Raw genomic sequence first — 21,074 nt, forward strand, 5'->3', positions numbered from 1 at the left:
TTTCCACATACACAATATGACCATTTCCCTCAAATATTGTTCACAAACCCGTCTAAATCTGTGATAGTGAGCACTTCTTTGCTGAGATAATCCATCCCACCTCACAGGTGTGCCATATCAAGATGCTGATTAGACACCATGATTAGTGCACAGGTGTGCCTTAGACTGTCCACAATAAAAGGCCACTCTGAAAGGTGCAGTTTTGTTTTATTGGGGGAGAATACCAGTCAGTATCTGGTGTGACCACCATTTGCCTCATGCAGTGCAACACATCTCCTTCGCATAGAGTTGATCAGGTTGTCAATTGTGGCCTGTGGAATGTTGGTCCACTCCTCTTCAATGGCTGTGCGAAGTTGCTGGATATTGGCAGGAACTGGTACACGCTGTCATATACGCCGGTCCAGAGCATCCCAAACATGCTCAATGGGTGACATGTCCGGTGAGTATGCCGGCCATGCAAGAACTGGGACATTTTCAGCTTCCAAGAATTGTGTACAGATCCTTGCAACATGGGGCAGTGCATTATCCTGCTGCAACATGAGGTGATGTTCTTGGATGTATGGCACAACAATGGGCCTCAGGATCTCGTCACGGTATCTCTGTGCATTCAAAATGCCATCAATAAAATGCACCTGTGTTCTTCGTCCATAACAGACGCCTGCCATACCATAACCCCACCGCCACCATGGGTCACGCGATCCACAACATTGACATCAGAAAACTGCTCACCACACGACGCCACACACGCTGTCTGCCATCTGCCCTGGACAGTGTGAACCGGGATTCATCCGTGAAGAGAACACCTCTCCAACGTGCCAAACACCAGCGAATGTGAGCATTTGCCCACTCAAGTCGGTTATGACGATGAACTGGAGTCAGGTCGAGACCCCAATGAGGACAATGAACATGCAGATGAGCTTCCCTGAGACGGTTTCTGACAGTTTGTGCAGAAATTCTTTGGTTATGCAAACTGATTGTTTCAGCAGCTGTCCGAGTGGCTGGTCTCAGACGATCTTGGAGGTGAACATGCTGGATGTGGAGGTCCTGGGCTGGTGTGGTTACACGTGGTCTGCGGTTGTGAGGCTGGTTGGATGTACTGCCAAATTCTCTGAAACGCCTTTGGAGACGGCTTATGGTAGAGAAATGAACATTCAATACACGAGCAACAGCTCTGGTTGACATTCCTGCTGTCAGCATGCCAATTGCAAACTCCCTCAAATCTTGCGACATCTGTGGCATTGTGCTGTGTGATAAAACTGCACCTTTCAGAGTGGCCTTTTATTGTGGGCAGTCTAAGGCACACCTGTGCACTAATCATGGTGTCTAATCAGCATCTTGGTATAGCACACCTGTGAGGTGGGATGGATTATCGCAGCAAAGGAGAAGTGCTCACTATCACAGATTTAGACTGGTTTGTGAACAATATTTGAGGGAAATGATGATATTGTGTATGTGAAAAAGTTTTAGATCTTTGAGTTCATCATACAAAATGGGAGCAAAACCAAAAGTGTTGCATTTATATTTTTGTTGATATAAAAATATATATATAAAAAAAAAAAAAAAATATATATATATATATATATATATATATATATATATATATATATATATATATATATATATATATATATATATATATATATATATATATATAATTTTGCTGATAATTCCACAAAAATGTGATTAAAGAATGACAGTTTTTAGAATTGAGTATTTGTCCCAGTGAGATGTAAGTGAGAATAGAAGGGAAGAAAGTGTCAAAGTAATATAAGAAAGAAAGAAAATAAATCAAATAGCTAATCATGGCAGGCATAGAGAGATATATACTTTATTGATCTCACAGTGGAGAAATTATGTTTACACTCCAATTACCTCAGACAGCAATTAGTCCACAATTACTTGTTTACCATAATAATGGCACACATCAGAATTAAAGACAACACATACACATCTGACATTGTTTATGTGCACTAAGTTTGAAGAAGGCCGTTATCTGAACTGAGGCAAGTGGGTGAAGGCCACGCAGCAACGCTGAGATGCGCCGCCGTCAGCTTGGGGGGAAAAGCGGGGGCTGCAGCTAAAACTGCACCGCCCCCGCTGAAGGGGAAAGGAGTGACATTTAGCAGGCGCCGGAGAGGGGGGTGTTGATAGGGGATAGGAGGCGGGTGGGGGAGGGAATGGAGCATGCTTCAGTCCTGTGAAAAGCAGTTTATTGTCTTTGTGAGTTGAGATAAGAAACAGCCAATGTTCCCCAGGCCAAAAAAAAAAAAAAAAAAAAAAAAAATCCTCTGGAGGAACACAGTCGGGCACTTTGACATTCAGGCTTGATAAGCCTGTAATGTTATGGTTTGAGCCATGAAAAACACTTTTTAAAAGTTCCACTTGCACAACAAATCCCAATTATGAATTAAGAATATTCCCATTTATGAATTACGAATATTCACCGGCCTCTGAAATCTTCAGCTTCAACTGCAAGGCATGCATCTGCTCCAAGATGTCATCCAAGTTCAAGAGTCATCGCAGTCTGAGAATGCACTGCCTTGCCAACCACGTTACTCATGACGGACAAGTGAGGGGCCGTGGTTCTTGATGCCGCCTTCAAGCCAATTTTTCGATAGATCAGAGGAGCACATAAGCCAAAAGTACCAGCCCTGCTCCCATGAGACCAAAAATGAATAAATCCTTGACATCCTCAATGGAGAAAGGCGCAAGCATGCCACACGCCAGGAACTCGATGAGTCGAGAACATAGCCCCCAGGATACGTTCCATCTGGGCAGGTAGGATCCCCGGTACTGACCTTCTTGTAGAAAAAAATGGTGTCAATAGTGTTCAGAGACCAGCTGATCAATTCCATGGTTAATCCAATAGTAGTCCAATAGATCCAGAATCAATATAATTTCAGGAATTCACAGTCTGGTGAAGTAGGGACTTGAAGGTTAAAGGCAGAGAACAGAGATAAGGGAGAGTGGAGGAGATGCGACCGCCCTCATCGGAGTCCCAAGCTGAATTTTATACATATGGAGGGATCAATCTTACATTATCCGAGGAACAAAAATAAGCAAATGACAGAATCAGCTCAGTTATTACTTGAAATTGTTGATGTTCTAAGAAGCTGTCTGTGCGATCCGCATAAGTTTGGAGTGGCGAGATGGCCACTAGTTTGCTTCAACGGATTGTACAGAGTGTGTGGGCCAATGAGCTATACAGATCAGTGAGGAGAAGGTTGTGTCTGGCCAATCTGCTATAACGAGCGTACTGGAGATGTTACAATAACAGTTGGCCTCTTGGAACATTTCTCCATAAAACCTCCATGGAGCACAGCCAGAGTGATCATTGTACGAGGTCTGTGAGAAAAGTAACGGACCTTTTTATTTTTTTCAAAAACTATATGGATTTGATTCATATGTTTTTACGTCAGCCAAGCTTGAACCTTCGTGCGCATGCGTGAGTTTTTCCACGCCTGTTGGTTGCGTCATTCGCCTGTGAGCACGCCTTGTGGGAGGAGTGGTCCAGCCCCCTCGTTGGATTTTCATTGTCAGGAAATGGCGGAATGATTTGGGCTTTTTTTCCCATCAGAATTTTTTCAGAAACTGTTAGAGACAAGCAGCTGGAAACCATTCGGCTTTCGATGAAAATTTTACAGGCTTCACAGCGAATAAGGAGTGTTACTACAGCTTTAAGGATGCCCCACAATGGCGTGCTCCGAGCCGCCATCTAGAGGCAGAAAACACCACATTTGTCAACGGATCCCTGTGTGGAGCCGGGACCGTCGTGAGCAATTTCTCTGGTTATCACAAGAGCTGGACATCAGCCATTTTCAGGCAGATTTCACTTTTAACAAGAGATTTTGTCATGGAAAGCCACGGGGAGGCTTCGCGCGTCACGACCGATTCGCTGTTTGAGCGAGACAAAGGAACACCTCCGTTTCGGAGTGCCAGGGGACAAGTTGGGACATGCCCAGCTCTCCACAATTTCTCTTATACTCACTGGGCTGGAAAGCAATTAAAGCCGAGATAGGCATGTCCCAACTTGTCCCCTGGCACTCTGAAACGGAGGTGTTCCTTTGTCTCGCTCGAACAGCGAATCGGTCGTGACGCGCGAAGCCTCCGCGCAGCTTTCCGTGACAAAATCTCTTGTTAAAAGTGAAATCTGCTGGAAAATGGCTGATGTTCATCTCTTGTGATAACCAGAGAAATTGCACACGATGGTCTAGCTCCACACAGCCATCCGTTTGGAAATGATGTGGTGTTTTCTGCCTCTCGATGCGGCTCAGAGCGCGGCGCGCCGTGCGCCATTGTGGGGCGTCCTTAAAGCTGTAGTAACAGTCCTTATTCTCTGTGAAGCCCGTAACATTTTCACCGAAAGCCAGATACATTTTTCGAATGGTTTCCAGCTGCCCGTCTCTAACAGTTTCTGAAAAAATTCTGATGGGAAAAAAAAGCCCAAATAATTCCGCCATTTCCTGACAATGAAACGATGACGAGAGGGGTGGACCACTCCTCCCACAAGGCGTGCTCACAGGCGAATGACGCAACCGACAGGCGTGGAAAAACTCACGCATGCGCACGAAGGTTCAAGCTTGGCTGACGTAAAAACATATGAATCAAATCCATATAGTTTTTTTTTATTTTTTCAAGGTAGGATACTTTTCTCACAGACCACGTATAATGGCTCAATGATCGTACCAAGGCCATCAACTACTTGGTTTGTTGGAGTGTTGACTTCTAATAAACGTCAAATTTGTTCCAGTGTCCATCCATTTAATAGTGATGGAGGCCAGTAAGCTAACATAAACCTAAAAAAACAACAACCTTTTTTTAACCTTCACTATGGCGGGGCTTTGACATCATCTCTCTGGACACAGGTGTCCTTTTATCAATCAGGTCTGAATAGCTGAAACCAGCACAAACAAACTACAAATAAATTAATCAGTTGTCATCTGATTGGAGCAGAGGCTTTCGAGGGAAAAAAAAAAAAAAAACTAAGTAAATGATTCTTTAAATGCTGTGCTAAATGTTATATTTATTACATGAGTCATTCCATGCCAGTTCAACAAATGGGTGTTGCATCATATTCTCAGATTCCTCTCATTTGTTTTATATTATATGGATCATTTTATTAGGAACTAAAGTAAAATGATAATATCTGTGGAGGATAGGCAGGTATAGCCTGCTCAAAAACCTGTAGTACTCCTAAACTTAATTGTCTATGAAATGAATGGTTCTAAATATATTGTAAGAGCATTATTAACATATCTACAGGGTTAAATCTTTTCTACTAAAATATATACCAGTTGCTTACAAAAAGCTTTTGAAAGTTAGAAATACTCAATATTCTGCACATAAAAAATTCCTGAATTTGCTTTTTTATTTCACTTCCGATTATATTTTGGGTTTTGTGGAGGCATATGTGATGACAAATAAATGAGAACACACTTAAAAAAGATAACTTTTTTCTTTAATAATGAAAGTTGTACCAAGTTATGGTTTTAAAACGTACAAATAACGCTCTGTTTCAGATATATTGTCCTTTAAAGTGGGCCATGGATGCAAGACAGCTGAACTTCAGGCCACCATAAATGCATTTGGGTAAGGCGATACTGATTCCATTTTTTTTTTTTTTTTTTTTTTTTTTTTTTCTGAAACTAGTACATCTGGAGTTTTTGTGGTATTATTTTGAAGTTTGTTCCATACACCTGAGATCAACAGCTGATGAGGAAAAGTAGCCTTTATATCAAGCCTTGATTTTGTTTTTAGGACCCAGATATACCTCACTACCCTTTAAGGAGAGCTGGATATACAGCCATAGGATCTTAGTTTAAGTCACAAGACATATCTGAATTCAGTATTGGTCTATATAGCTGATTTCTTTCATACAGTGTGAAGAAGAAGAAGAGTGATAATCTGCTGAGATGGCCTCCTTGTCCGACTGCATCCTAAAAACTGCTAGCTACTCAAAGGAGGCATGCCATAAATTAACTTACAGCAGAACTTACAGACTCCTTTGAAGGTGTTCTCTTCCAACACAGATAATGAACAAGAACTTATGCAAATGCGCAGTGGGTCTAACATACCTAGAGATGCACTAGTATGCCTGCATCATGAAAAACTTTATATTGAGAAATATGAATTTCTACAGAAAGCATGCTGTGACCATTTTAACTGTCATAAAGCCAGTGTCAAGAAAAGTCTGTACACTTTGGACATTACAGCAGCTAAAACATTGATTTCAAAAGGATATACAAATTGCAAACCTGGCATGAAGGTCTGTGCCAGATGTTCTCAGAGAATTGAGACATGTGAAGACAGCAGCATGTCAAAGGACAGCGAGACTGACCCCTGGTGTGTTCCAGAAGACAGATACTTAGCATTCTCACCTTTGAAAGAGACCCTGACTGCAATACCTTTGAAAGTGAACAAACTACGCCAGTCACAAGTTGACACACACACCCAGAAGAAAGTAGCAAAAGCTCAAAAGAGATTATCAGAGCAGCTGGAGGCTGTAGGAGGCACAGCTACTACATCACAGGAGCCAGCAGCTCAGGATGAGTGTGTTCGTCTGGACTACAAGCTGTTATTGGATGCTCTCAAGGAGAAATAGGTCCCAAGGTATCATTTTCCTAATAAATCAAAGTGGTAAGCCTTAAATTCTGTTAAAATATGTCTGTAAAAACCAACTTGTATTTACAGGTAAAATAGATGAGCATCATAAAAAAAACACTGATTTGAGTGTCAAGGAGATAAGCAAGCTGTTTGAAAAAAAAAAAAAACAAAAAAAAAAATTAATTCTTGATCATTTATTGAAAACCATGAAAAACTACTTTAAACTTTAACAATGGCCATTTTCCACTTCATTTAATCACTGACAAATTAATACATTCACTTAAAAAAACTCTATTTACATTCTTTTATACATTAAAAGGTTCCACATAAAACTTTTGAGCCCTGACTATCACTAATTGTGGAGCTGCAACTTTCCAAAATAGGCCTTTCTACCTAAAATGTCAATTTCTGAGTGGGAAATTTAAGATTTTAACATTTTCTAACCTTGAAATTAGCCATCTCATAAAGCTGGAACTTTACAAAGTATCTATTATTATATTAGTAAAGCTACAAAAAAGTTAGAAATAAGAGGTCATGCAACAAAATTTTCTCAGATTTGTTGATTTGAGATAGAATGACTCACATACAATGAGGTTCATTCGCAAACTACAACTTCAGCTATTGGTTACCTCAGACATTTAACCACATTTGGGAGATCCACAGTGTAGGCAACAGCATAAGGCTTCCCGTTGTCAAGGGTCTCCAGTTCCTGTATCAAAAACAAGATATCAGTTTTATGTCTTGATGCATGCAGGGAGAAAAATTGCATTTGACTGCAACAGCAATTCCAGAATTTAAGAACACCGTGGACACATTTCAAACCTGACAACTTTCTGCTGCCCACACAAATGTTTAATCACAATTCAGATGCCTGGGCATGAAACCTCACAGACATTCATAACTGCTTCAACCTTTGACAGTACGGAAGCTAGGCAACAAATGGGTGGATTGTCTTTGATTAATGTAAGAACAGAACTATATTAAAGCCATCAATAGCATCAAAGTATCGGGCTCTGAGACACACTCGTGGTGGACACAAATGCAGGACTTACTCTCAGATGGTCTGCATTCAAAGCTTTTTACTGGAAGGACAGGCGTGGTTCGGTACACAAGAAGGCAGTCAGAACAGCAAAAGCAACAAAAACATCAGGCAAATGGCAGAGTCAAAAAAGAGGCAGAGGAGATCAAAAACATGACAAGGCAGTCAGGTCACACAGAAAACACTCAAAGTCAAGGGCTGGAAGCGAAGGCACAAGGCACAACGACCTGGCGGAGAACTTGTGCAACCAGGAAAGCATAACTATACCCAGGTGATGAGCTGCAGATTAGAAACAGGTGTGTGGAAAGCAGAACAAGGTGTAGCCCAGACAGTGTGCACCAAGCCTAAGTAAACAGGCCAGAGCAGACATGATGCAAAAAAACAAACAAACCCTGACACAAAGACCGAACTGAGTGACATTAAAGCCATCTTCAGTCTTTCTTACTAAACACTGATCTTGACTGATCAATACTTTTCATCTACTGAACATTAGGAGCTAATACAACCCCAATTCCAATGAAGGTGGGACGTTGTGCAAAATGTAAATAAAAACAGAATTCAATGATTTGCAAATCTTCAACCTGTTCAATTGAATACACCACAAAGACAAGATATTTAATGTTCAAACTGATAAACTTTTTGTTTTTGTGCAAATAGTTGCTCATTTTGAAATGGATGCCTGCAACACATTTCAAAAAAGCTGGGACAGTGGTATGTTTACCACTGTGTTACATCACCTTTCCTTCTAACAACACTCAATAAGCGTTTGGAAACTGAGGACACTAACTGTTGAAGCTTTGTTGGTGGAATTCTTTCCCAATCTTGCTTATGTAAGACTTCAGTTGTTCAACAGTCCGGGGTCTCCATTGTTATATTTTGTGCTTCATAATGCACTACACATTTTCAATGGGTGACAGGTCTGGACTGTAGGCAGGCCAGTCTAGTACCCGCACTCTTTTACTATGATGCCACGCTGTTGTAACACATGCAGAATGTGGCTTGGCATTGTCTTGTTGAAATAAGCAGGGACATCCCAGAAAAAGACTTTGCTTAGATGGCAGCATGTGTTGCTCCAAAACCTGGATGTACCTTTCAGCATTGATGGTGCCATCACAGATGTGTAAGCTGCACATGCCATGGGCACTAACACACCCCCGTACCATCACAGATGCTGGCTTTTGAACTTTGCGCTGGTGAACAATCTGGGTGGTCTTTTTCCTCTTTTGAACAGAGGACACAACATCCATGATTTCCAAAAACAATTTGAAATGTGGACTCATCAGACCACAGCACACCATTTCACTTTACATCTGTCCATTTCAAATGAACTCGGGCCCAGAGAAGGCGACAGTGTTTCTGGATGTTGTTGACGTATGGCTTTCGCTTTGCATGGTAGAGTTTTAACTTGCACTTGTAGATGTAGTGACGAACTGTGTTAACTGACAACGGTTTTCTGAAGTGTTCCTGAGCCCATACAGTAAGATCCTTTACACAATGTCGGTTTTAAATGCAGTGAGGGGTCGAAGATCATGGACATTCAATGTTTGTTTTCACCCTTGCCGCTTATGTGTAGAAAGTTCTTCAGATTCTCTGAATCTTCTGATTTTATTATGGACTGTAGATGATGGAATCCCTAAATTCTTTGCAACTGAACGTTGAGAAACATTGTTCTTAAACTGTTGGACTATTTTTTCACGCAGTTGTTCACAAAGTGGTGATCTTTGCCCCATCTTTGCTTGTGAACGGCTGAGCCTTTTAGGGATGCTCCTTTTATACCCAATCATGACACTCACAATTAGCGTCCTCAGTTCCCAAACGCTTACTGACTGTTGATAAAAGGAAGGGTGATGTAACACAGTGGTAAACATACCACTGTCCCAGCATTTTTGTAACATGTTGCAGGCATCAAATTCAAAATGAGAAAATATTTGCACAAAAACAAAGTTCATCAGTCTGAACATTAAATATCTTGTTTTTGTGGTGTATTCAATTGAATATAGGTTGAAGAGGATTTGCAAATCGTATTCTGTTTTTATTCACATTTCACACAACGTCCCAACTTCATTGGAATTAGGATTGTATTTGCTACGTAAGTACGGTGGCTTGCCTTTTCAAATATAAAACTACAATATACACACTTAGCTTTATTGGCATAATTTGCCACAGCACCTTTCTTAGTGCCCTGCAGCACAGTAGAGTAGATCAGGAAATTAGCAGCTCTATGTACTGAAAATTGATTTTTAATCAAAAATCGTTCTAAAAAGAATCATGACCCCATAAATGCGAATCGAACTGAGAAATACTGAAACATTCACACCCTAAAAATCAACACGCAGAAACATATCAGATCTGCTATGGCAACCCAGAGTGTGAAAAGGGAGAAGCCAAAGGAACTTACTATTTATCTTTAACTTAAACTCTAAAGTTCTGGCTCTTACAACAGATTTTAGATCATTTATTTCATTCCATTTCAAATAGGTCCACTGATGTCTGAGAAGGGCCCGTCATATGGAGAAAATGGCCCATTACTTCAGGCACTATACCAAGCTTTTGAAATATGAATCACTGAAATTGTATCAAAAGGCAGAAACACTTCAAACTGATTTCAGCATCAGCACCACAGACTGTATTACAAAGAGAGCATCAAACTATGTGCTTCTGCAGCATCCACGTCTTCACAGCTGGTAAATTCTGCCTTAAATCGAAGCTCATTTCAAGCTGAATTTAGTATTGTTGTCCCTTCTGAAAAGAAAGCTGCTTATCCTGACGCATTCACTGTTGCTAATCACTCATTCCCAGGTTATTTTGGGCAGCATGGCAAATGGAATTTGTCTGGATTTACTTCGGGTGTGATGTCATTCATGAAATGGAACACAGCATAACAGCTACGGCAGAGTGTATTTTCTTTAAAAAGAGTGACCAAAGTAGTGTAACCCTACCAGTAGAACAGAGCGAGAGTATCAGGGAAGGCAGTGAAACTGCAAAAGGTACCTGACTTGCCCTGACTGCCTTTGTTCATCAACTCTCAAGTTCCATGAGAAGAAACACTGGTTGTTTTGTGGTGAAGTGCCCGGTTACTGTGAGAAAAACCATCTATCTTGTTAGAACCACACCACACATCTGTCTAATATTCAACTGCACAAAGAGGAATGGCCTACATTAGTTGCAGTTGTCTGACTGCAGAAGACGCAGTTTGCATCAAAACTGTAAGGTTAAGATCAGGCCTGGAAAACAGGTTCCAGAGCAACATTCCTCTGAAGGAGGTCATGTTTCAAGGAAACAAAAGGAACATTCCTGTGGGTTTCAAAATACATCCAGCAAAGTGATGATGAACTGACTACAGTAAGAACAACAATATTAAACCTTCAGTAAGAGAATTTCTAAGTGGTTTCCATAGTACAAAACATCAAAAACCCAACAATAAAAAGAAAAGCTCAAGACTGTCAGGACAAATCAAAATTCATGCACCAAATAAATAAATATCATGTAATGAAATGCAATCGCACCACACGGGGCACCATAAAAATATGTAATGAACTGAAGTCACCTCACACAGGCACACCATAAAATATGTACAGTGAGGAAAATAAGTATTTGAACACCCTGTGATTGTGCAAGTTCTCCCACTTAGAAATCAAGGAGGGGTCTGAAATTTTCATCTTAGGTGCATGTCCACTGTGAGAGACATTATCAAAAAAAAAAAAAAAAAATCCAGAAATGACAATGTATGATTTTTTTCAATTTATTTGTATGTTACTGCTGCAAATAAGCATTTGAACACCTACCGACACGCATTTGAACACGTCCATGTCACGTGATATACAAAGCACCAATCAAATTACAAGGATCCACTGAGCTGTTGTATAAAACTAACTATATACAACAGAACTAGGCCAGCAGACTAACTATATACACTAAAGCTGTGTGATCCAGGTGCAGAGTTGTTATGCAAAAGGACAGAGGTTTCATTGTAGGAGTGAATTCACACTGTAATATTTGAATCAAGACAAAAAAAAGATGCTTTATTCAACAGGAATATAGCTTTTCAAATCAAGTGGTCCCTGGAAATTGGTCATCAGACAGGAGTTGGTCCACCACTGGTTGACTGTCCCAGACAAGGTCAGAGGAAGAGTGTGTTCCCAGATGTTATACTCCTTCACTCTGCGAATGGGTCCTTCCACAAAGATTCCAAGTCGCAGTGATGAAAGTGGAGAAAACAAAACAAAAAAAAATCTGAAACATAAAATTACTCCCCCCCCCCCCCAAAAAAAAATTTATTCTAGAAGCTCTGAAATGCAATCTGGGGCTATTCCAGACAATAAATTGCAGTGAGTGCAGCACCCATTTTAGTGAGAAAAAAACTCCTCTAGTAGTACTCTGCCTCACTAGGATGCAGCAGTTTTCTAGCTTGCCTCACTAGGATGCAGCAGTTTTCTAGCTTGCCTCACTAGGATGCAGCAGTTTTCTAGCTTGGCAGATAGTTCTGGAGGAAATTACTAAAGAAATGAACAAACTGAAAATATGGTTTGACTGAAACAAATTATTAAATTTAAATAAAACAAAACTAATGTTATTTGGGAACCGTAGAAGGCATGAAAAAGTACAAATACAGAGAGATGGTATGCAGATTGAAAGAATTCCTTGGGGCAATAATAGATGAGAAATTCAGTTGGAAACCACACATCAAATATATACAAACCAAATTATCAAGAAGCATTTCAGTGTTAAAGTAAAAAATATTCTGGATCATAAATTACTCTGCATACTATACTGTTTCCATTGTCTTACCATATTTCAATTACTATGTAGCACAGGGATGCACCGATCCACAATTTTTCACTTCTGATCCATTCCAGATACCTGAATTTGGATATCTGCCGATACTGATACTTTTCAAATCCGATACCAGAGCTCTGTTTGCTTTAATATTAATATCATTATTGTCTATTTTATATGAGGATTTTCTTAAAAAGGAGACCTGACAGTTGAGCTACAATTTAGTAGAGAAGATTGAATCTTCGACTGGACTGGGTTGCTTGACGCGAGGACGTTTCACTTCAAATCGCAGAAGCTTCCTCAGCTAAAATTCTTGCTCTGGTGGTCTGACTTCTGTCTTGACTCTTGTAGAGAAGAATAATCAAGAAGTCACAAAAGCTGGAGTTTTAAACCTAACCAGACCCCTCCTACCAAGAGGCAGACTGCTATAGGCTAGTGACTAAACAATAGCTCTAATTATCACCTATTGTGCTCAAGTTAGCACCCTCCTAATGACAGGGCAGCTGTCCCTCTCCTGATGGCTCCCTTGACGACTCTGCTGATGACGTGAATGACTCATTACCATAAACAAAAGACTGAAACTACTTTGATCTGAGTACCCCATTGTAAACAGGGGATAAAGCATGTCTCAGACCCCCTCCCCAGTTAAGGCTGGGTTTCAAACGTTTCACAAAGAATGCCTCCTTGACCCCTCTCTCAAACCATTTCTTCTCTCTGGCTAATATTTTAACTTCCTTGTCCTCAAACGTGTGGTTAGTGTCTTTAAGGTGGAGATGAACTGCAGACTGAGCTCCACTGGTGCCCTCTCTGCGGTGCTGGTATAGCCTTTTGTGTAAAGGTTGCTTAGTCTCACCTATGTAGTGTTCGTTACAGTTTTCCTGACATCTGATAGAATACACTACATTGCTGTTTTTCTAACTAGGGATCCTGTCCTTAGGGTGAACTAATTTCTGTCTCAAGGTGTTAACCGGTTTAAAGTAAACTGGGATTTTGTGCTGTCTGAAGATCCTCTGTAGTTTTTCCCCTACTCCTGCTAAATAAGGGAGAGACACTCCTCTTCTTTTTGTCTCCGTCTCCTGTCTATCTGGTCTCTTTGTTCTCTGGGACTTCTGCACTTTGTCCAGGGACCATCGTGAGTACCCACATACTGTGAGGGCTTTCCGGACAAGTTGTTGTTCTTTAGCCCTTCCCTCTGCAGTTGTGGGCACCTGTAGGGCTCTGTGTTGAAGCGTCCTGATCACCCCGAGCTTGTGTTCAAGGGGGTGGTTTGAGCCAAAGAGCAGATATTGGTCAGTGTGAGTTGGTTTTCTGTAAACCCCAGTCTGGAGCCACCTGTTCTCTCCAATTGTAACATCACAGTCCAAGAAGGCTAAATGGTTGTTTCTGGCATCCTCACGTCTGAACTTGATATTGGCGTCCACCGAGTTGATGTGTTCTGTAAAGTCCTCAACTTCCTGTTGCTTGATTTTAACCCATGTGTCATCAACATATCTGAACCAGTGACTGGGAGAGATGCCCGTGAAAGACGTCAAGGCTGTCTTCTCCACTCGCTCCATGTACAGATTGACCACAATGGGGGATACCGGAGACCCCATCGCACAACCATGAATCTGCCTGTAGTAATTCTGTAATTACTACAGGCAGATTACAGGCAGGAGCTCGGTCACTCGGGAGGAGCTCGGAGTCGAGCCGTTGCTCCTCCACGTCGAAAGGAGTCAGTTGATGTGGCTCGGGCATCTTTTCCGGATGCCCCCTGGACGCCTCGCTGGAGAGGTGTTCCGGGCACGTCCCACTGGGAGGAGGGCCCGGGGAAGACTCAGGACACGCTGGAGGGACTACATCTCTCGGCTGGCTTGGGAATGCCTTGGGGTTCCCCTGGAGGAGCTGGGGGAGGTTGTGTGTGGATCGGGAGGTCTGGGCGGCTTTGCTTGAGCTGCTGCCCCCGCGACCCGACTCCGGATAAAGCGGAAGAAAATGGATGGGAAAAACTACATAAGATCTTCAGACAACACAAAATCCCAGTTTACTTTAAACCAGTTAACACCTTGAGACAGAAATTAGTTCACCCTAAGGACAGGATCCCTAGTTACAAACAGAGCAATGTAGTGTATTCTATCAGATGTCAGGAAAACTGTAACGAACACTACATAGGTGAGACTAAGCAACCTTTACACAAAAGGCTATACCAGCACTGCAGAGAGGGCGCTAGTGGACCTCAGTCTGCAGTTCATCTCCACCTTAAAGACACTAACCACACGTTTGAGGACAAGGAAGTTAAAATATTAGCCAGAGAGAAGAAATGGTTTGAGAGAGGGGTCAAGGAGGCAGTCTTTGTGAAACGTTTGAAACCCAGCCTTAACCGGGAAGGGGGTCTGAGACATGCTTTATCCCCTGTTTACAATGGGGTACTCAGATCAAATCAGTTTCAGTCTTTTGTTCATGGTAATGAGTCATTCACGTCATCAGCAGAGTCGTTAAGGGAGCCATCAGGAGAGGGACAGCTGCCCTGTCATTAGGAGGGTGCTAACTAGAGCACAATAGCTGCTAATTAGAGCTATTGCTTAGTCACTAGCCTATAGCAGTCTGCCTCTCGGTAGAAGGGGTCTGGTTAGGTTTAAAACTCCAGCTTTTGTGACTTCTTCATTATTCTTCTCTACAAGAGTCAAGACAGAAGTCAGACCACCAGAGCAAGAAGGAAGCTTCTGCGATTTGAAGCGAAACGTCATCGCGTCAAACAACCCAGTCCAGTCGAAGATTCAAGCTTCTCTACTATGGAAACCACCTGGACAACTGAGAGCCTATACAGAAACAGAGCTACAATTTGCCAAATTGTAGCCTTATTTTTATAGACTTAAAGAGAAAAGTCTATCTCTCTCTCTCGATATGGGAGATATATGTTTACATTGTCAAAGCAAAAAAATTAAGTCCTCTGTCTCTGTCCCTCTTTCTGTCTGTCTCTTGCTGGCTCTCTCTGTCTCTTTCTCTTTCCCTCCATGTCTCTCTCTTGCTGTTTTTGTGCTGCACAAACTTTGAACTTTTTGGAAACACGAAGCCTTTCAACTGTACAATATATGGATCAACAGCGATGCTCACGCACAGGATTTTAATGGAGACTTTTTTCCCTTTCAGAATCTCTGTTTGGCTTCTTCTCCTCAGCTGCACACTGAGCTGGTGTTTCACAGCCTCAAGACAGTAAAGCAGCTAACTTTTTAGCATACATTTTCAGCAACAGTTCAGTTAATTTTTCAGAAAATCCACCCTCGATGAACAGACAATTAGAACCCGAGAGCCGGGCAGAAATTTGTCACTACCCACAGCTAGAACACTGCCAAAGAGAGCTCTCTCAAACAGGTCAGAGTCAGAAACCTCCCCTCCTCCCGCTCGGCAGCAAACAGCAGTTGAGAGCATTCACACTGGCTCTTCTCCGGTACTGGAAAATGACACGGGTTGGATCGGTATTTTTCGATACGTGAATTAAGTCGGTATCAGAAGCCGATTCCAGTACTTGATAGGATTGGTCACAACCTTATGAGTTCAATGAAATCACTATTTTTCAAAAAAGGGCAATTTTTAAGGCCAGCGCTATGTCACTTCAGCAAAGTGAACAATCCGAAGGTGAGAATTCATGCTTCCATGACTGGTCACTCGGTGAAAACACACTCGGGCTGTATGCTGTTTTATTGAAATCAGTCGGTTTTTTATTGTCTCTAACTTGCTTCTAATGGCCATCTGACAGCTATGATTGCCTGGAATGATGAGATTTATACACCAAGCTGACCTGAAATGAATGGACTGGATTTATATATCGCTCTTCCATCTGCATCAGATGCTCAAAGTGCTTTACAATTATGCCTCACATTGACTCATTCACACAAACACACCGATGTCGGTGTTACCATACAAGGCGCTCACTACACACCGGGAGCAACTTGGGGATTAAGGACCTTGCACAAGGGCCCTTAGTGATTTTCCAGTCAGGCTGGGGTTTGAACTGAGGATCCTCTGGTCTCAAGTCCAGTGCTTAACCACTAGTCCATCACCTTGCCTGATTATACATTAAACTGACTTTATTGACGAGTCTGACCCCTTTGAAAAGTGACCAAATTACATTTATTCGTACTGAGGTTGGTGATGTTTTCACTGAGAAAACCCACCGCTTGAGGTTAAATGCCCAGATGACCGGCCTTGAGAATATGGGTTATTCATGTCGGGTATCAAGACCATACTCACTCTTCTTAAAGTCAAAAATATTAAAATTAACAGACATAGTAAATATTCATATAGCACAGATCTTGTAGAAGTGTCAACAAATGCTGAGTCATTAATTATTATACAGAACACAAATGCACACAAATGTGCTGACTGCCAAACAGCTTAATGTTAACTAACACTGAAAATGCCATCGGCATGCTAAAACGTTAGCATCGCTCCCATTCTTAAGTTGTAAAATACAACTATCTACTGTTTCAGAAGACAACAGGTCTGTTTAACATAAAAAGGTAAGCATTACTCACAGACATATGCTCTTTAGGGTTTAGCAGGGAAAAATTAAGAGAACGAGGAGTAAAAACAACAGGTTTGCTTCAAGACTGCAATGTGGCACAGCAGTCAACATTCACCTAAGTCTTAAAGGGGCAGCACAAGAAAAACTCTGCTCAAAGGATGTCTTATGTATTTAGAACAAATTAATAATGTCAGGTACCGGGACCAAAAAGGCTGGGCAAAAATGCAAGACTCTCTGGAGCGTTGTGAATAAAAAACGGTTTACTGAAACCAAGGTCAGTACATGGGGAGGCAAGCCAAAATCTGCAACAGTTTCCAAACATGAGACAAAAGAGAGGTCAAAAACAGGCAAGGGTTCGATCACGGCTAAGCAAAAACACACTAGATCAAGACCAAGGAACAAAAGGCTGGAATGATGACACAAAGGAAAAAACGAACTGGCAAGGTATGGGTGTGAACAGTAGGGCTGTCACTAACAATTATTTTCATTGTCGATTAGTTGGCGATTAATCGACTAATCAAACGATTACTTTCTTTTCTTGCTAAAAATGCATCAAGCTGCTGTGCACATTAGAACTGACCTTTTAAGTCCACTTAATGGACCTTAATCAAAATACTTATAATAAATTCAGATAAACAAAACACACATTTAACTTAAAAGTGTAAAATAAAACGTTTGAGGAACAGAAAGAGGAGGACAGCAGATGAGAAGAACAGCAAAAGCAACGGCATAAAGATTTAACATCGGACGAACTGGACAAGACTGAAGACGGGAAAGAAGAGAACAGCGGCTGGCCGAGCGCTCCGCATCAAAACAGCAACCGTAGTTTCTGGACCTGTTTGCCAGAGTATGTCACAGCGCAACACAGCGGGGGGGGCGGTGTGAGTGGCCCGCTGCGGAGCGAGCCCGTAGACTAAGAGACAAAACATAAAATAGTCCCAAATACTCACACATTTTTATCAAGTTCTGTTAACTTAAATAAATATTTGTGTGTTAGCTCACTGTGTGGGACCATGGTATAAGTGGATTAAACAACTCAAAGCCGTACATTATACGGTTTGAATGCACTTCGCGGAGTGTTTTAGACTCTGCGTCGTGCATTCAAACCGTATAATGCATGGCTTCAAGCTGTTTAATCCTTACATATATCAATACACGATAACTGTTGGGTAGTTAAACATGCTAGATTACCTTCTGTTGTTTGGGGTGAATTTGGCTGCCCCGGGATGTTTGGGTTTCAGGTGTTCGTGCATGACTGTAGTGCTGCTAGCATGACTTTGCACAGTCTGCATGTAAGTGACTTGGCGGCTTTGTTTTCTGTGAAATGCTGCCATGCTTTGGATTGTTTCGGTCTTGCTCTATATTTCTCTGTTAACTCCGCTTCGGCTCCTTACTGTTGCTGCTCTGCCATTGTTTATCAGAGTGCGTTGTAGCAGAGTCTTTGCTTAAGAAAAAAAAAAAAAAAAGAAAAAAAAATCACTTGGTTACCGTATCTGCTTCTCCCTTGAGGAAACACCGCTCCCCCGCCCAAGTTCCTGTTGCAGTTAGCGCTTCCACAAAACACGTCGCCGGACCAAAATGATACAATTTTTGAATGGTAAAACATGACTGGGCGATTTGTGGACAATGAAAATACGTGTCGACAAATTTTCATTGTCGACATTATCGATAATGTCGACTAATCGTGACAGCCCTAGTGAACAGAGGGCTTAAATGACACTCTCACGTGGACGCTCTCGTTATGGCCACACAACTCTCCAGTTTGAGTATTCTGTGTTAGTACGCGTCCGCGGCCGATGTGCTTGATGAATTCCTGCACAAAAAGTAGTTTCCAGATAACTGATAATGAGTATATCTCATCTACATTAATTCTAAAATTTACCAGTAACAAAATTATAAAGATAACTGAAGTTTTAAGAGTGGCCATAATAAATATGTAAATAAAGTTTATGAACAACTTCACTTGTTACTGCTCAAGTACATTGTAAACATTGGCACGATGGAGTTTGATGTGGAAGAGTTCAGAAAGATGCAATTGGAATGGTTTGATTACCATTTACAGTTCAATCAATCAATCAATCAATTTTTTTATATAGCACCAAATCACAACAAACAGTTGCCCCAAGGCGCTTTATATTGTAAGGCAAGGCCATACAATAATTATGTAAAACCCCAACGGTCAAAACGACCCCCTGTGAGCAAGCACTTGGCTACAGTGGGAAGGAAAAACTCCCTTTTAACAGGAAGAAACCTCCAGCAGAACCAGGCTCAGGGAGGGGCAGTCTTCTGCTGGGACTGGTTGGGGCTGAGGGAGAGAACCAGGAAAAAGACATGCTGTGGAGGGGAGCAGAGATCGATCACTAATGATTAAATGCAGAGTGGTGCATACAGAGCAAAAAGAGAAAGAAACAGTGCATCATGGGAACCCCCCAGCAGTCTACGTCTATAGCAGCATAACTAAGGGATGGTTCAGGGTCACCTGATCCAGCCCTAACTATAAGCTTTAGCAAAAAGGAAAGTTTTAAGCCTAATCTTAAAAGTAGAGAGGGTGTCTGTCTCCCTGATCTGAATTGGGAGCTGGTTCCACAGGAGAGGAGCCTGAAAGCTGAAGGCTCTGCCTCCCATTCTACTCTTACAAACCCTAGGAACTACAAGTAAGCCTGCAGTCTGAGAGTGAAGCGCTCTATTGGGGTGATATGGTACTACGAGGTCCCTAAGATAAGATGGGACCTGATTATTCAAAACCTTATAAGTAAGAAGAAGAATTTTAAATTCTATTCTAGAATTAACAGGAAGCCAATGAAGAGAGGCCAATATGGGTGAGATATGCTCTCTCCTAGTCCCCGTCAGTACTCTAGCTGCAGCATTTTGAATTAACTGAAGGCTTTTTACTGCCTAAGGGAAACATGTATAAAGTGAATAAAATTGGTCCTAGCACAGAACCTTGTGGAACTCCATAATTAACCTTAGTCTGTGAAGAAGATTCCCCATTTACATGAACAAATTGTAATCTATTAGATAAATATGATTCAAACCACCGCAGCGCAGTGCCTTTAATACCTATGGCATGCTCTAATCTCTGTAATAAAAGTTTATGGTCAACATTATCCAAAGCAGCACTGAGGTCTAACAGAACAAGCACAGAGATGAGTCCACTGTCTGAGGCCATAAGAAGATCATTTGTAACCTTCACTAATGCTGTTTCTGTACTATGATGAATTCTAAAACCTGACAAACTCTTCAAATCGACCATTCCTCTGCAGATGATCAGTTAGCTGTTTTGCAACTACCCTTTCAAGAATTTTTGAGAGAAAAGGAAGGTTGGAGATTGGCCTATAATTAGCTAAGATAGCTGGGTCAAGTGATGGCTTTTTAAGTAATGGTTTAATTACTGCCACCTTAAAAGCCTGTGGTACATAGCCAACTAATAAAGATAGAGTGATCATATTTAAGATCGAAGCATTAAATAATGGTAGGGCTTCCTTGAGCAGCCTGGTAGGAATGGGGTCTAATAGACATGTTGATGGTTTGGAGGAAGTAACTAATGAAAATAACTCAGACAGAACATTCGGAGAGAAAGAGTCTAACCAAATACCGGCATCACTGAAAGCAGCCAAAGATAACCATATGTCTTTGGGATGGTTATGAGTAATTGTTTCTCTAATAGTTAAAATTTTATTAGCAAAGAAAGTCATGAAGTCATTACTAGTTAAAGTTAAAGGAATACTCGGCTCAATAGAGCTCTGACTCTTTGTCAGCCTGGCTACAGTGCTGAAAAGAACCTGGGGTTCTTCAATTAGTGATGAGTAGTAAGATGTCCTAGCTTTACGGAGGGCTTTTTTATAGAGCAACAGACTCTTTTTCCAGGCTAAGTGAAGATCTTCTAAATTAGTGAGACGCCATTTCCTCTCCAACTTACAGGTTATCTGCTTTAAGCTGCGAGTTTGTGAGTTATACCATGGAGTCAGGCACTTCTGATTTAAGGCTGTCTTTTTCAGAGGACTTACAGCATCCAAAGTTGTCTTCAATGAGGATGTAAAACTACTGACAAGATACTCTATCTCACTCACAGAGTTTAGGTAGCTACTCTGCACTGTGTTGGTATATGGCATTAGAGAACATAAAGAAGGAATCATATCCTTAAACCTAGTT

General features: G+C 41.5%; 1 protein-coding gene across 2 annotated transcripts in view; it reads right to left on the bottom strand.

Annotated features, from left to right (window-relative positions):
- Nucleotides 1-21,074, bottom strand: part of LOC117513698 (aldehyde dehydrogenase, mitochondrial-like) — a 127,332-nt gene that overhangs the window by 51,523 nt on the left and 54,735 nt on the right. For both annotated transcript variants that reach the window (XM_034173939.1, XM_034173940.1), the window contains exon 4: nucleotides 7,233-7,312. In XM_034173939.1, the coding sequence (XP_034029830.1) occupies nucleotides 7,233-7,312 (80 nt within the window). The remainder of the gene's footprint in view (nucleotides 1-7,232; nucleotides 7,313-21,074) is intronic.

The sequence above is a fragment of the Thalassophryne amazonica genome, chromosome 7, assembly GCF_902500255.1.
Source record: "Thalassophryne amazonica chromosome 7, fThaAma1.1, whole genome shotgun sequence".
NCBI lineage: Eukaryota > Metazoa > Chordata > Actinopteri > Batrachoidiformes > Batrachoididae > Thalassophryne > Thalassophryne amazonica.